General features: G+C 37.1%; 1 protein-coding gene across 1 annotated transcript in view; it reads right to left on the bottom strand.

Annotated features, from left to right (window-relative positions):
* PRKD1 (protein kinase D1) overlaps positions 1-16,356 on the bottom strand; it is a 315,285-nt gene that overhangs the window by 50,341 nt on the left and 248,588 nt on the right. Inside the window, exons 5-8 of the mRNA XM_034993621.1 lie at positions 5,467-5,677; positions 5,231-5,308; positions 2,439-2,643; positions 875-998 (exon numbers count right to left, since the gene is read on the bottom strand). Coding sequence (XP_034849512.1) covers positions 875-998; positions 2,439-2,643; positions 5,231-5,308; positions 5,467-5,677 — 618 coding nt within the window. The remainder of the gene's footprint in view (positions 1-874; positions 999-2,438; positions 2,644-5,230; positions 5,309-5,466; positions 5,678-16,356) is intronic.

Genomic DNA, 16,356 nt, shown 5'->3' with positions numbered 1-16,356 from the left:
ACCAGTCAAATATATTAGATATGCTTTAAATACTGTATGTCTGCCATGTCTAGGAAGAACTAGAGGATGATATTCAATTGGATCCTATAGTAAGTCATGTAAATCTCTCTCCAGCAGAGAAGACTGATATTATAAATAGAGTAATTAGGTTATGGGTGTCTATTTTTCTAAAGAAATGTTGGGGATCCTATAGATAGGAGGTGAGTGGAAAACACTACCAGTAACTAAGAAAGATGCTTATCAGCAAATGCCAATTAGTTCAACAAAAACGAAGATTTTTCTTTTCTCTCTCTTTCACACATGCACAAATCTCATTCATCACCTATTAGAAAAATCTGGAGTAGTGAACACCTCAGACTACATTTAAAACATTAAAATATGTTGTCCTTTATCTAATAAAATACAGGATCAATGTATTCCCGAATAGGTCAGTTGTTAAGTGATCACTTAATTAAGGATTTAAAAAGTATATAATAGTTATCATTGTTTTTTTCTCTCCCTAAAATGCAGTGTTTTGGTTTTTTTCTTAAATTCTGAATCACAAAGGAGCATTCTGAAAATACATGCTGTCATTTTCATGACTGCTATAAAATGACAGGTAGACATTCAAGTTGTTCGGAGATCATCTCAAGTAACAGAGGTAAATGACTTTGTTTCCCTGAGATTGCTGTCTACACTTTTTTCTAACTCAGTTGCTTGCTCAACTACATCTGACACCCAGAGACTATTAATGTGTTCCACCAGATCCTACGCCATGCCCAAGCAGAGGTTTGCTCCTGCTAACTCACACATCCCGCGGGTCTTGACAAGGCACTAGCAACTCTTCTAATGAAAGCTAGTGAGCCAAGAGTAAACGGCTGGCTGTGGATCTTACCAGGGTGTCCTTGCTGGTGTAGTGGACCATCCATCCTTCTTTCAACACTGTGCTGCTTTTCCTCTTTGTGTGTTTGACAGACTGCACGACTCTCATGAGCGGGATATTGTTGCTTGTTGATGGACTTGAAAAGTCAAAATATTTTGGGAGAGAAATGTTTTTAGATACAGATCTTTTCCTGCATAAAACCTTATTTCAGCTATTTCAGAGGGAAAGTCAAAAAACATTCACATCCCATTTTTGGTGAAATGTATTGTCAGAATACCATGGTTCAGAGTCTGGATTACTCTGAGTGATAGGCACTTCACAGGTACACTTTAAAAATCCTGAAGCAGGATAATAATCACCTTAGTTTTTTAGGTGGAACCGCATGGTGTTCAGTTTTGGGGAAACACCAGCTAGATTACCGTCTTAGTGTCCTGAGGCCACAGTATTCAGAATCACACATAAAAGCTTATTTGCTTACTTATCATAGACTACAGGCAAAATATTAATCATGTGCATAATATCATAGAACATGAATTTGAGTCTGGATAATTTCATAAAAAGTAGAATCTGCTATTTAAACTCTCTTAAATAGCTATTGTTCACAGGATCCTTCATCTCTTTGCCTTTCCTTTCTGTCTCTGTCTCTTCTTGTCTTCTTCCCTACCCACTATGCATATATGCAAGCACCTCCCCCCAAACTCCCCCCACGTTGATACTACAGAAAGGTACACCTTCAAAAGATAGTTCCGTCACAAGACTAATATTTTCCAGTATATTTTTTATGCCATTAAATGGAAAAAATCCAATTATTTTATCTCTCTACTCATGAACAATTTCAGTTTGCCAATAAATACAGCATTTGTAAAACGGACACAAAAGTGTGAATACATTTTATAATGTAAATCAGAGGCTGGGAAACTTTTTCTGCAAAGGACTAGGTGTAAACATTTTTAAGCTCTGTAGAATACTTAACTCTGCCATTGTGATGCAAAAGCAGCCACAGACAATATGAATGGGTCATGCCTATGTTTCAATAAAACTTTATTACAAAACAGGCAGCAGCCTCATTGGCCATAGTATGCTGATCCCTGATATCAAAAATGGGGATCATCTAGTAATCAAGAAGTACAGATGATCAAATCCCAATATAAAATTTCACATACTTCTGAAATAAAATACAGAACAGTAAGATGTAGACATATGTGATATTTGTATAAGGGGCCAGCTATAAGATAGATGGTGTCCACTGAGGTTGGCCCCTGATCTTTGCAAGTCCAAACAATGAACTCTGAATAAACATTAATTTAGCAGTAAACCTGTGGCTGGCAAATATGAGTAACTTTCACATGCAAAAGAAAAGGGATCACAGAAACAGGCAATGCTAGAAAGGATGCAAAACTACACCTCTCTAAGGCTATCCAGACCTCCTAACTCCACTGGCTCTCCCCTAGTTCACAGCGCATTCATAAACAAATCAAGCACACACTTTAAATTTCTTCTCCAATAGATAAAAATAGCAAAGAATCTTAAAAAGGAAATTCCCCTGCTGGAGTGAGACTGGGAGTGCAGCCCTCACCTGATGGTTCTGTTGGAGTCTTCGGGGTCAGGGTCTGGGTCCTGCATTTCCCCACTGTCATTCTGGCACTCTGCCATCACCACCTCAGCATCTTGAACCATTGCCTCTTCCATGTCATCCATGAGCCCACTGTTCCTTTCACTGTCATTGTCATCACTCCCTTCTTCCATGACCACATCAGACTCTGCCCCAGGGCTAAGCAAATCTAAAAAATTGTTTTGCATCCATGAAGATAAGCCTGGAATCCTAGAGTCAGGGCTTACGAGAGTTAGGCAATCCTTCAACATTATCAATTGGAAGCCCTAAAAATACTTATTTCAAGAATTGATCGTCTCTTTCCTTTTCTTTATTTTTTTTAAATTTTAGTTCATAAGTATTTGAAATTATCAGAGGATGAATAGATAATTTTATAAGCAGATGTTTCTTTTTCATGCCCCTAAGCCTAAAAACATGAAAAGACATGGGGAGCCATGGAAGGAAGCCAAGGGTGGGACAGAAGCAAAGTTCTAGGAACCAAAGTGATACCAGGAACGAGTGAGGAGAAAACTGGTCTATTTCAGTAGCCCAGCCCCAGTGGGAAAAAAGGGATACATGGGAGGATGAGGGAAACTTTCACATGCAAGAAGACCCGGGGTCACTGATTCTTGCTATTCCAGTAACTTTTTAAGTCATGGCTTCCAATATATCACATTGGTCACATAAGCAGCAGTTTTTAAATACTTAAGATATTTGATATTTGAAGTAATACTGAATCCTGTCATCATGCATTTGATGGTAATGCAATAAATTATAATTACAGTTGGCCCTTGAACAACATGGATTTGAACTGTGTGAGTCTACTTATACACAGATTTTTTCCGATCAATACAGTACTGTAAATGTGTATTTTCTTCCTTATGATTTTCTTTTTTTTTTTTTTTTTAAGATTTTATTTATTTGCGAGAGAGACAATGAGAGACAGAGAGCATGAGAGGGAGGAGGGTCAGAGGGAGAAGCAGACTCCCTGCTGAGCAGGGAGCCCGATGCGGGACTCGATCCCGGGACTCCAGGATCATGACCTGAGCCGAAGGCAGTCGCTTAACCAACTGAGCCACCCAGGCGCCCCTTCCTTATGATTTTCTTAATAACACTTTCTTTTCTCTAGCTTACTTTATTGTAAAAATATAGTATATAATACATATAAATACAAAATATGTGTTAATCAACTATGTTATTAATAGGCTTCTGGTCAACAGTCAGCTATTAGCAGTCAAGTTTTGGGGGAGCCAAAAGTTATAGTCAGATTTTCAACTGTATGGGGGGGTTGGTACCCCGCCAATCCCCAAGTTGTTCAAGTGTCGACTGTACTTACAAATGCAGAGTACTTATTTTAAACTGAAAAATAGATCCCGGACCTCAGCCTGCCAAGCTTGGGAAATTCACGTTTTTACCAGATTCTTCTGACTGGGAAAATGCAATTTCGAAGTAATCAACAATATCAAAAACTGCACTGTTTCCCCTTAGTTCCAGTTATCAAGAACATACTGACATTTCCTGGGCCTGAAAAAGTCAATTCCACATGCCACAGAAAGTGGGAAGACTGCCAAGATTTCCATTTTGGCAGTTAATCCATGAATCTCCAAGGCAGGAACTAGTATAGAAATGCTTTCCTTGAGAGATTTCCCCTCTTCTTCTACTAGGTACATATTTCTTCTAGAGAAGAAGGTTCTGGAGAAAAGATAACCCTTTATTTTTCAGCGTTTTAGCATTAAAAATACTCAATTTTTTTCTCTGGTCTTCTGTCCACCATTTTTTTTCCCAGAGGAATCACAAAACTGATATTTGACTCAAGGTATAAAGCAGTCCACTGTCTACAGAAAAAGTCAGCCTGGGGTACTAAGTCAAATATTTTACTAAGACTCCATTAGGAATACTACTCAGGAAGAAAATGTCAGCTGTTCCTTTAGGACATGATGTTTTACTTAGGAATCTTTCAAAGTTAATTTTTACAGTTAGAGTTTTCCCAAAAGAATATTCCCAAGTATAAAAAACAATATATATTTTTAATTGGCTGAATTAAAGTTCTTTTTATTATTATTAAAGATTCAAGTTAATAAGCACACATATAACCGAATTAACTGGGTGGAGGAAAGAAGTGGGTGATTATTTCTTGATGGGTCGGTCTCTGATTCTTCCCTCCCTTTCCTCCCAAAGAAAAATTAATCTTTGTCCCAATGCTTGGAAGGAGAAGGATGGAGAAAAAGAGACTGAGAGCTATAACTTGCAGGCATTCCAACATTTTCTACATTTCTGAACAAACTAGGAAAGAAGTATTAAGAAGAAAGCTGAGAAAGAAATTCTGGACATCCAAGTTTTTAGTACTAGCTGTGCACTGCATAGAAGTCAAGCTTTTGGTTTTCTTTCTTTTTTTTTTTTTTTAAGATTTTATTTATTTATTTGACAGAGAGAGACACAGCGAGAGAGGGAACACAAGCAGGGGGAGTGGGAGAGGGAGAAGCAGGCTTCCCGCCAAGCAAAGAGCCTGACGCAGGGCTCGATCCCAGGACCCTGGGATCATGACCTGAGCTGAAGGCAGATGCTTAATGACTGAGCCACCCAGGCGCCCCACGCTCTTTGGTTTTCATCAAAACTCAATGACGAGCGTTTTTCTAAAGTCAAATAGAACAAGCTGAGCCCATAATTTACTTTGGGCTGGGTCACAAGTAACAAAAAAAAAAAATCCTGTGAAGTCATTATGGACACACTCTTGAACAGGGAAGAAGCACAGATGTGACGGCTGATCTTTCACTTACCTCCATTAATGGTCACTTCACCAAGGCAGTTGTTGGGTACTTTGGATGCACAACGTTTGTGACAGTTGAATCTGCAATCTGATCACAACGATTGTAAAAGGAAACAAAAACCAAGCACTCATCAGAAAGAGGAGTTGTGAACTAAGAAAAAGAACAGTAATTTCAAATGGATGAGGACTACTTTCCAGATCAAAGTGAGGCTGGCGACAAATGTCTGGTGGCAAGATCCTCCTTACCTTTGCACTGGAGGCCCTGCCGAAAGAGCCCCTTGAGCAGCTTCTTGCAATACTGGCACACGGTGGGCCGGGTGTATGAGTGGATGACGAACGTGTGCGGTACTTTCACCTTAGACATCAAAATCTTGTCGAGCTGAATCGGTCGTCCAATGTATGACTGAGAATTCGACCTCTTCTCTCGACCAATAAAGGACTCTGATGGTGACTTTTGCTATGTTTGAAATACAGTAAAGGATAATACGATGTAAGAGATGACTTGATTTATATATACATATAAACACATATATATATATATATCTATATATATAAATTGTTTTGTTTTACTGTTTAGTGGTTGGGTCCATAAGGAAATGAGAGGAGTAAACTAAAATTGTGTTTCTGTTATTTAACGTAATTTATACCCCCTTTATTTCTAATCCGATTTACCTTATTTTTACAGTCTGAAAAGAAGAAAATTAGAGATCAGAATATTTGAACCTGATTTCTAGAACTTTCAAATTTGGGGCTTTTAAAAAGTAACATAATTAGTTGTAATGCAGAAGTATAAAGTTGAAGGCAAACACACAATGGTCCTTCACCCCACTGCACATGTTATTTCATTGACATTTTCTGAAGTATGACATGCACGTGGTTAAAAAAAAGGCAAGCAGGTCTGCATAGTGCATCATCTGAAAAGTGCTTACGGTTCCTCTGAAGTTCCTCAAAGAAAAAATAAATATGGTTTGATATTATTCCTCAACAATAGAAAAGTGAAGGGTTAAAATTATATTGTCATTTTTATAACTAAAAAACAAAGCAACTAGTGGACTATACAAGACACACAAATATGGGTGTTTGGTTATAATTACATCTCTGTGACTCTTGTCTCTCATTTTAAAATTATTTAATCAGCCCAGTACATAGATTTTTTAATTAAACGAATTAAAATTAAATGAATTAAATAATTCATTTAAATTTATTACATTTATATATATTCATTATTATACATGTTATTTATATATAAATTTATAACATAATTATTACATTATTACATTCAAATAAATTTAATTAAATGAGTTAATTTAAAATAAAATGAATTAAAATTGTTTCTATGTTTTTGGGCAATTTCATGTAGCTCTTTTTTTTTTTTTTTTAAGGTTCTATTTATTTGACAGGGAGAAAGACAGCCAGAGAGGGAACACAAGCAGGGGGAGTGGGAGAGGGAGAAGCAGGCTTCCCGCGGAGCAGGGAGCCCGATGTGGGGCTCGATCCCAGGACCCTGCCGAAGGCAGATGCTTAATGACTGAGCCACCCAGGCGCCCCTCATGTAGCTCTTGATATCAAGGAAATGTACTTGGGAATGATCAGAATAAATGTATTTTGGAATTATCAGAATAAAAGAGGAATTGAGTTACTTTTTAATAGTTACTATACTTATAGATCTCATTTATTAAGCTCCTACCCTCAGTAATCGTTGTATAAGGCACCTCACAAGATAAGCTTTATTATCTAAAGTCAAGGTATCTAAGGCCACAAAATTTAAATATATTCTTTTGAGTCAAATGCTACAAGAGCCAAAACCTGAACCCACGTTTGTTTGCCTCCAGAGCCCTTATAGTATTACCTTACTCAGTTAGTTTCTGATTTGGAATGGTTACTGACAAGATAAGAAAAAAAAAATCATATTTATGTACAATTTCCACCCATTTCAATGCCTATCAGCACCAAAAGGTAGCACCATGTGTTACCAAATGGGGATATTTTGATTTGCAGATTTACTAGCTGCAATAAAAAGAAATCTGAGATGAAGTTCTACACAGGGATATTATGTCTACAGTTAAATTTGTAATTACAATCCTATAAAAGAAAACTACAAAGGATAATTACTCTGGAATGGTTCAACTCTTGCAGAGAAGTTGAGGGAGCTTCTAATGATAGGCCAAAGGTTTGCCAGACCAGAATCATGACTACGAATATACTGAATAAATATCTTCAATGGAATTGAAAAATAATTAAATCCACAGGGTTAGGTCTCAGTTTTACGTGTCCTTCTTGAATAACTGTAGCTAACGGGACAGTTTTAAGCATAGACTAAAATGCAAATTGGTACTTTTCCATAGTTGGAAAGTTTCAACACTCAGAATAAAAGCTGACCTGGTGTCACATTTTAAAATGGTCTCAGATTTGGAAAATCCTATGAAAAGTTGACCAAATCACTCTTCAACTATTTTCCTTAATTTAAGACACCTAATTCTAGGCTATGTTAACAGAACCAGTTTCACAAAGGGCTCTTTACTATACCGTGGAGTGAAGTCACTCAGAAGAGCAAGAGGCAATCTGATAAATTGAATGTTTTCTTCTTAGCCAACACGGTAACATTCACATAAACACTGCCTTAAACTACAAGTCATTTCCTTTATTACCTTCAAGGCAGGATTGCATACGGAATTTTAAAATGTTATATGAGTTTAAAGAAGAGAAGTTAGCTGTCACTGTGGCCTAGAGACTGTATTATACACACATTCAGGCAACGGTGAGATTCATACAGCCACATGTGTGCTTGGCACGGAATAACAACTCAAATTCTGTAATTTATAGTGTCAGAAATTAAGACTTTAATAGCACTTAAGATTTAATAGCGATTTAAGCTTTTAGTAGCATTAATAAAGAGTGCCCTCCTGGCATTCATGACATTTTAAAATTAAAATCAGCTAGCATCATGACCAGAAATACATATCATCACCTTTTCTTATAGTTCCAAATACATTACTTAATTTCAATGTGGCCTATGTTTCTAAATTAAAAAGTAAAGCTTTAAAATCTTGAGATGCGTTGCATGCATAGTGATTTATGTGGGAACTGATTTACTGCTAGAAGGAGCTTGTGTCTAATTTTACTAGATAACACACACTCTGGGAAAGGGAGAATGGGAAAGGCTTTGGAAGTTTTGTTTGCAGAATTATATTCTATTTTTCTGGAGTATACACACACACGTGCATGTGGTTTTTCCTACGAGGATGCAAATCTCAGAAGCTAAGACAAAAAAGGAAGAGTGGGTCACTATTTGATAACTCTGTAAGTGCTTATATTTATCCATTCTTCAATCAAAATGCAAAACAAGGCCTTCACTGATACATAACAGATTGTAAAACAAACAAAAGCCTATGAAATAAGGCTATTGCCCTGTAATACACATTTATCATTGTTTATGTAAATGTTAACGCACCAACTTTTCAGTAATCCTGCCAATCATCCCTTTGAAACTAATTCTAATGATGTGAACACAAACCAAACATTCCTAAGGATTTTCAGAATCAGTGATGCATTTTTCCTTAATAATTAATATTCAGTTACCATTTTAAGCCAAAAAATGTAATTTCAACTATGTGAAGTTTTATTTGAAGGTATGTGGACCAGAAAGCCATAATTATAGTATTTTGTTTGTTGTATCAAAGTAGGCAAAATTTAGAAATTGGTAATGTTAAAAAACAAAAAAAAACAAAAAAACCAGATCCTTAATAAAATCTCCCTGATCTAAATCCAACTAGCTTGGTCTTTAAAATAACTTCAACATGAAATTAGACGTAGTGGTGAGTCAAAGTCAAGGAGTAATGTTGACTTAAACAACTGGGCTTTTGTTCATGTTGATACATTATCATACAACATAAAGAGAAATAGTATTGTCTTATCTCTTCCTTAACTTCATTTTATTTTTTTACTTATTTGTATAATTATAATGTGCACAGTCCTTTAAGATCTTCCCCTTTTTTTCTTTTTTTAAGTAGGCTCCATGCCCAGATGGAGCCCAACGTGGGGCTTGAACTCATGACCCTGAGATCAAGAGTCAGATGCTTAACCGACTGAGCCACCCAGGTGCCCCATAAGATCTTTCTTTAAAGTCAGCTCTGGTAAAGAGAAAATTCTTTATTCATCAACACCAGTGAAGGTTTTACTAGGTTAACTAAGTGATGTTTAAATTATTTCCCACTGCTACTTGCTGTTCCAGTTTGGCACCATGTATTTGGTGAACCTGAGCAACCTGTAGAATGAATGTTTTTTATGGGAATAGGGGAGGAAAGTTGAAATGCTCTGGAAAGGGAACAGCTACATTTTGTTTCATTCTGCTTCTTTATTATGTTCAGAGCAAAAACTGGCTCAAAACTCACAGGACAGATCTCAAATTCCCTTCTCTGCAATTATGGTAAGTGCATGCAGGAGGATGTACTTCTAAAAATTTACATTTCTACACTAGCCAGTGGTATTATGAATTGTTCTTTTCCTGAGTGGAGGAGTTTAGACCAAGTTACAGGTGTGCAAATTTTGGGAGAACTGACATAACTGAGAAGTATGGTACTCAGACGCCTGTGTACAAATGATTTGATTTGGCAAATTATAGCTGATGCAAAGCATCAAGATTTCTTCTCTGTTCTCAGTGTAAGATGTATCCACATCACAGACAGGGGAGAATATGAGAACACAAAAATTATGAAAGCTGATTTTTAAAGCCCGGCTTAGAGATAAAATAAAGATTGTAGAAATGAATTTTTAAGTCTGTAGTGTTGTAAAGTGTCTGTAGTCTTCTTATGCTAACAGTATTCATTTGAAATTACAGCCAAAGTTAAAATGATATGCACTGAACACTTACTTACACAGATAATATACCCTGCTTCTCTAGAGACTGAATTTGCTTTTTAACCTGGTATGCTAAATTAATGACTCAGCAAGTTTGGAACCTTCCCAGGAAATGATGGCTTAGATTACATTATGGAAACTCCAACTGCCAGCACTTCTTTAACATTTAACAGGACTCTGAAACCACTTCCCAACAAGGTATATTCCACTTCGTGGTTCAAAATGAATTCTCTGCATCAGTAAAGCTAGAAAACAGAGGGGGAGGAGTTGCCTTTCCTTGTCGTTTGCTGATTACCATTGATGTAAAAATCAAACACAAGATTTTGGAAGATAAAAGTCACTTTACATAATGCCTGGTTCAAATAAAACTGCGGTATTAATATATTTATATTCATTAACTAGAATTCATTTCACAGCCTCATACTGGGAATGGATTTGGGGTGACATAAGCTCCCCTTGAGTGAAAGAGAAACAGAAAAGTAGAGAACGCTTTAGCATACATGTTGACATCCTTTTTGGACTTGTCTCAATCATAAGGCAATAAGCTCCTAAGAGAAAAACACTGTCTTAATCACATTTGTCCTCTGTGAATGGAAACAAGTGCCTGGTACATGATAAACAATAAACATTGCTTGAACTGAACAGAATTAATGTTTTAAAGAATTAACTGCATGGAAATAATGGATGTGACACTTCAATAGAGATATGCAAATACAGACTATTATATAAGCCTTTTTAAAAAAAAAAGATTTCATTTATTTATTTGAGAGAGAGAGAAACAGCATGGGACAGGCAGAGGGAGAGAGGTGGGGAGAAGCAGGCTCCCCACTGAGCAGGGAGCCTGATGCGGGGCTCTATCCCAGGACCCTGAGATTATGACCTGAGCCGAAGGCACCCAGGCACCCCAAGCCTCTTTTTAAACATGTTATATGGGTTGTAACTCTGACATATTTGCTTTACAGGATTTCAATTTTAAGAGTACAATTTGCTAAGGAATGTTTTTCATTGCAACTGCTCTCTGTACTTGTCTGCTTGCTCCTCACCCCTACTTGGCATATCCAACACAAATACAAAATCTGTCAGAACTCTTCTGCTCTAGAAAGAGAGGGACAGTAAGTTCAAATACTTGTAGGTTGCTAAGATCAATGCGTAGCCCCCTTCAGTATCAGGGATGCAATAGAGAATGGTGGAGACTATGGTAAATTGGAGGAAGGTTCAGAATAAAAGGGATGGCCCCTGCTCATAGACTGCTGATAGCTGCCATGTGAGTATGTGAGCCCAGTGTTGTCAGGCCTCTGAGTTTTTCAAAACAAGCAGAAAAAAATCTAGTTGTTTTATGAAATAACTGTATTTTTAAATGTTGGCAACTCTGAAAAAAATATGAAACATTTTACCAGTCAACTTACTTGGGGAATAAATCTGGCCCGTGGGGATTCCGAGACCTGTGAACTAGATAATGACATAAAACACTTTCTTTAACCTTTATATGTGCCAAGCTCTTTTCATAGCATTTTATGTGCATTAACTCATTTAAACTCCACACCCAACTAGTGTTATGACCCCCCATTTTACAAATAAGAAAACCGAGTCTCAGGGAGGTTACATCCTTTGGCCCAGGTCACACAGTCGTCAGTAGCAGAACTCTGAATTCAGGTAGTCTCATGCCAGGTGATTAACAGTGATTCCTCTTCCCTAGCCCCTCCCAGCTCTCACATCCCCTGCTTTTATGCTAATATGAAAGTAGAAAGGATTTTCTTCCCTTCATTTAAATCATGATGGAAGAATTCTTGGGGGGAAAGTGAGAATAATTAAGTAATAACATGTTCTACATGTTATAATGCTATGTGAAAATATTGTGAATCCCTTAACCTTGACCTACAGAAGAGACTTCCAACCAGCTTGTCTGTGCTTAGAGGATAGCATCTGAGTCGTGCATGTTTTCTAGAACAAAATGACTAGCAGAATAAACAGCTTCTATTGTATGAGCATCATCACTCAGTTGTCTGCCTACTTTCCTATTCAGGTGCTGTTATACTTAAAAGATACTAGCACAACTGTGTGAAAACATCCAACCAAACAATCCTTTATTTCAAAAGTTTTAGGATCTAGCATTTTGGACTATCATTCAAAGAACTGTGAGGAATAGTGCCTTATGATAGTTCTCTTCTCTCGCCATTATGATTAATCTATTTAATTTAACAAGCATTTCCTGGGGCAAATCTTAACCTGAAGGCCCAATTCAGATGCTGCAGGACATAGAAAGACCAGTAAATAAGTCTCTGTGCCTGATAACTCTAAATCCAATAGAATTCTGGAAACAACATAAGTGTTACTATCAACAATCACAATATGTGCTTTTCCCTTCTTTCTGCATACAGGGTTCTGCTTTATTCTTTAGATTTCAGTTCGTATGTCACCTTCTCCAGGAGGCCTCCAGACCACCCACCTTATTGCTCACTCCCCGTTCATTCTCTCTGGCATGCCATCCTATCTCCTCCCAGAGCTCTTACTGAAGCCTGCAACTGTCTTATTCGCCCACTTGCATATTGGATTTTTACTGTTTCCTTTCAATAGAATATAAGGGCCATGAGGAGAGAATCTTGATGGTTTTGTTCATCACTGTATCACCAACTTCTGAAATACTGTCTTGCATAGAATAAGTACCCATATATATGAAGGTTTGAAAAAAAGAGAAACCACCCCCATGGTGGAGGCAGAGGGGGTCATTCAGAAAAGAGGCTTCCTGAAGAATAAGCATTTGGTGTGGACCCTGAAGTGACTCCTGCCATGAATGACTATGTTGAAACTACACGGAGATTTCTCTATTTACTTTGATACCTCTTTATCTCTCTTGGAAATGATTATCTAACCCTACCCCTAGTTGCTGCCAGTAAAACAACACTGTGAATGCTCAGTCTGAGGCTGACTACTTTCTGAAGCAAAAAGAAATGGAACACTACATCAAAAACTAATGATGTAATGTATGGTGATTAACATAACATTAAAAAAAATAAAAAAAATTTTTTAAAAATTTAAAATTTTTTTTTAAAAATGATCAACTTCTCTCAACAGCACTTAGATGAACACACTACCTCTCACACAAGGAGTGAGGGATTTTCCAGCACAGACCAGTTGTTGGGCAAAAGATACGTCTGAAGACCCCTGGGAAATGGAATTCATATAGGAACACCCCTGTTTCCATGTCCTGTACTTCACTGAGTAGAGGGAAGGTAGGGTGCTTGGTGACTTTCGATTGTTCGACGCTATTCCGTTACAATTCTGATTCTACACCCCTTGAGCTGCCTGCCAAGCATGCCAGATAAATGAGTTTGCCTCCTCACTCAGTTGGATACCCTAAATATATATAGCATATATAAAAGCTAATCAACACCTTTTCATAACAGTGAAAAGAGTTGCTATAGGGCAGGAAAAAAAAAGGGTGCCCTTGCTTAGTGGTGACCGGTGCTGTATTTTACAGCAGAGAATGCATTTCTTAATGTTTCCTGCAATTTGTGAAAGCTTTCAGGGTAATAACATATATATGTATAATCTTGTATTAAACATACAAGGTGGTCTGGATTTTCTGAGTGCTAAAATAATCTTGAAAGTTACATTAACTTTTTTATTGCATCACTCTCTTTTGGGTAAACAGAAATAAAGGGTAAAGGAACCTTACTATTTGCTTAAGCGATCCACCCTTTGCAGGGAAAGCACCAGAACTGTTCGAGAATTGTTGCAAATTACATGTACCGTTCTTTCAAAATGTCAGTTACCAACATCCTACCAATCGTGGGATCTTGGAGGAAAGGGGAAACATAACATAAGATTACCTCTCTTTTTACTTGAAGGTAATGTGACCTTAATGCCATGCACTCTAAATTTACACAATAAAAAAGGAGCACTTCCACTGAGGAAGAAAATAATTTTGCATGTCAACAGTTTCTGTTTCGGGGCTTCAAATGTCAGAATTGGTCTACACATGGAAAGTGAACTAGAAGGTAAATAGATTCTGTGGAAAAATCAAGAACAGTGATGTTAGGAACACCCATTCCCATAGTATCTGACCCTGCCTAAGCTGATAGGGACCTGGTCCGAGAAAGCTGAATGAAATTATCTGGAAAGAGGCTGTCACATTGATTACTGCCTTAGAGACACCAAAGAAAAGCTGGAAAAGCATGCCATAAACACAGTTCAAGGCTATAAAGGTGAGCCTCTCCCTTCAAAAATAAGTATAACTTAAGGGCTCATAGGATAATTTTAGAGTATTTTATAGAATCTTAACCTATAACAGTAAATGGTGACTACGAAGTGCTCTGTGTGTGTGTGTGTACGTGCACTTGTGCTTCTGAAACAACATGGCAGAACCAAAGGCTAGATTTTAATGTAACTCAGTTGAAAAAGAGAGAAGAATAAGATGAGACTTTTTCCTCATCAATTTTGAGTTTAAAAAATACAGGAAAGCACTACCTCAATAAAATTACACCACTCAGTGATATTTTCAATGCATAGCTATAGAAAGATAGGTATCACTAAAAAACTGGGCTATTTGGACAAAGAGGTATGTATATTTATTCATAACTTCTAGACATTGTTTCATCTTGCATTTCACTATATTTATTATCAAAATGGCAATAATTTCACTCTTCTTGAGAAGGGAGAGAGGAATTCATCTGATCAAATAGAACCAAATATTAGAAAACCATGTCTAATGATCCAAGTAAAATCATGTATCTAAATATTTCTGAAAACACAGATAGATATGTTAAGCTGAATTATTTCTCAAGTTTCTGGAAGTCTAATTTATAATACCAATTCCAATCTTCCACTTTCCTCACACTTCATTATTATTTCTCCTACACAAAACTTTTTTTCTGGGTAGAAACCTTCATGAAGACACAAGCTCTCAAAGTTAATTGAGGACCTCAGTAGTCATGGCTGGTCAGCAATTAAATGAGAAGCGACTGAAATCTGGCCAGGTCTGGCTTGAATTAGAACAAATGCCTGTTATTGATAACAAGGGTGGGTGGCTGTTTTGCATCGCAAGGTAGAGAGCCGTGTTTTGTGTCCTAAGGCATGGCTGTGGGTAGAGTTAGGGAAGCCATGGTCCCTCTCCTGAGGGGAACACAGGCCCTACAGAGCCTGCTTTAAAGATCCATTAGTTCCCAAGACCTATATGCTTGTAAGTGTGGGCAAGTAGTAAATGCCCCTCTCCCCTGCAGGAGTTCATGAAGAACACTCCTGAAGTGTTTAATTTAGAGTTACACATCTGGAAGTTTTTGTTCAGAGCATGAATTAATAATGCACATATAGTAAGCCAGACACACTCAATGAAATCAGGCAACAGCTGATTAGTAACACATCAAGTAGACCACACACTCTTAATTTTACTGAAGGGCTCCTTCCTGACAAACCCACCACTGCACATACTCTTCTAACTCTCAGGAGGTGGAGACGTGCTGGTTCAAGAATTCTTGGATGTCTTTCCTCACTGAACATATACACTACCCAGGTCTGAATCTGGAGAAATAGTTTACACAATCATCAAAAGAAATCTTGCAATATCTGGCAAATGTACTACATGGATGTTATGGTGCATATTTCAATGGAAAAATGACTTTTTAATTCAGATGAATCACCAGGATTCCTGGAACCCCAGAACACAAGAGTAATAACAATTTAAGTCTCTGTTTCTAGATAGACTTTGCTGCTTTGGAAAATACCCTGGAAAATATTTATTTGGTCAGAAATATCATCATAGTTTCATTCACGATTAGAAATAGCTTTTTTTTTTCCCATTATTTGCTCATTTGAAAAGAATCTACCTGGATATGATAAAGCATATCAGGATGATATCCAGTAACAGATAGATAATGCAATACTGGTATCCTCTTGTCTTCATTTTTTTTTTTTTAATGAACAAAAACAGTAACTGAATGAATCATTTGTAGGGGAGATTTTTCTAGGAAAGTATTCAAGCAAGAGTTCCTTTTAATACAATGCTTGTGTAATTAAATGTGAGTCAGCAAACGTTATGAAAGTAATAGCAGTTTATGGCAAATTATTATTTAGAAAATATGCACCCTTAATAACAAGTTGAACTGAATATTGTCTTAACTTTCATAAAAACTAAAGGATGCAAAAAGTGAGGATATAAAACAGTCAAACACAGGGAAAACTTTCGGAATGAGCAACTTAAATTCCTGTAAGGCGGTCTGAATATTAGGAATAACCAAAAAGACTGGACTAGAAGCATTTAATTTCACCAAAAATAAATTCTCT

The sequence above is a fragment of the Mirounga leonina genome, unplaced genomic scaffold (genome assembly GCF_011800145.1).
Source record: "Mirounga leonina isolate KUSES-001 unplaced genomic scaffold, KU_Mleo_1.0 Mir_91, whole genome shotgun sequence".
Lineage (NCBI taxonomy): Eukaryota > Metazoa > Chordata > Mammalia > Carnivora > Phocidae > Mirounga > Mirounga leonina.
The sequence above is the reverse complement of the archived record's forward strand: the minus strand, read 5'-3'. Positions and strand labels throughout refer to the sequence as shown.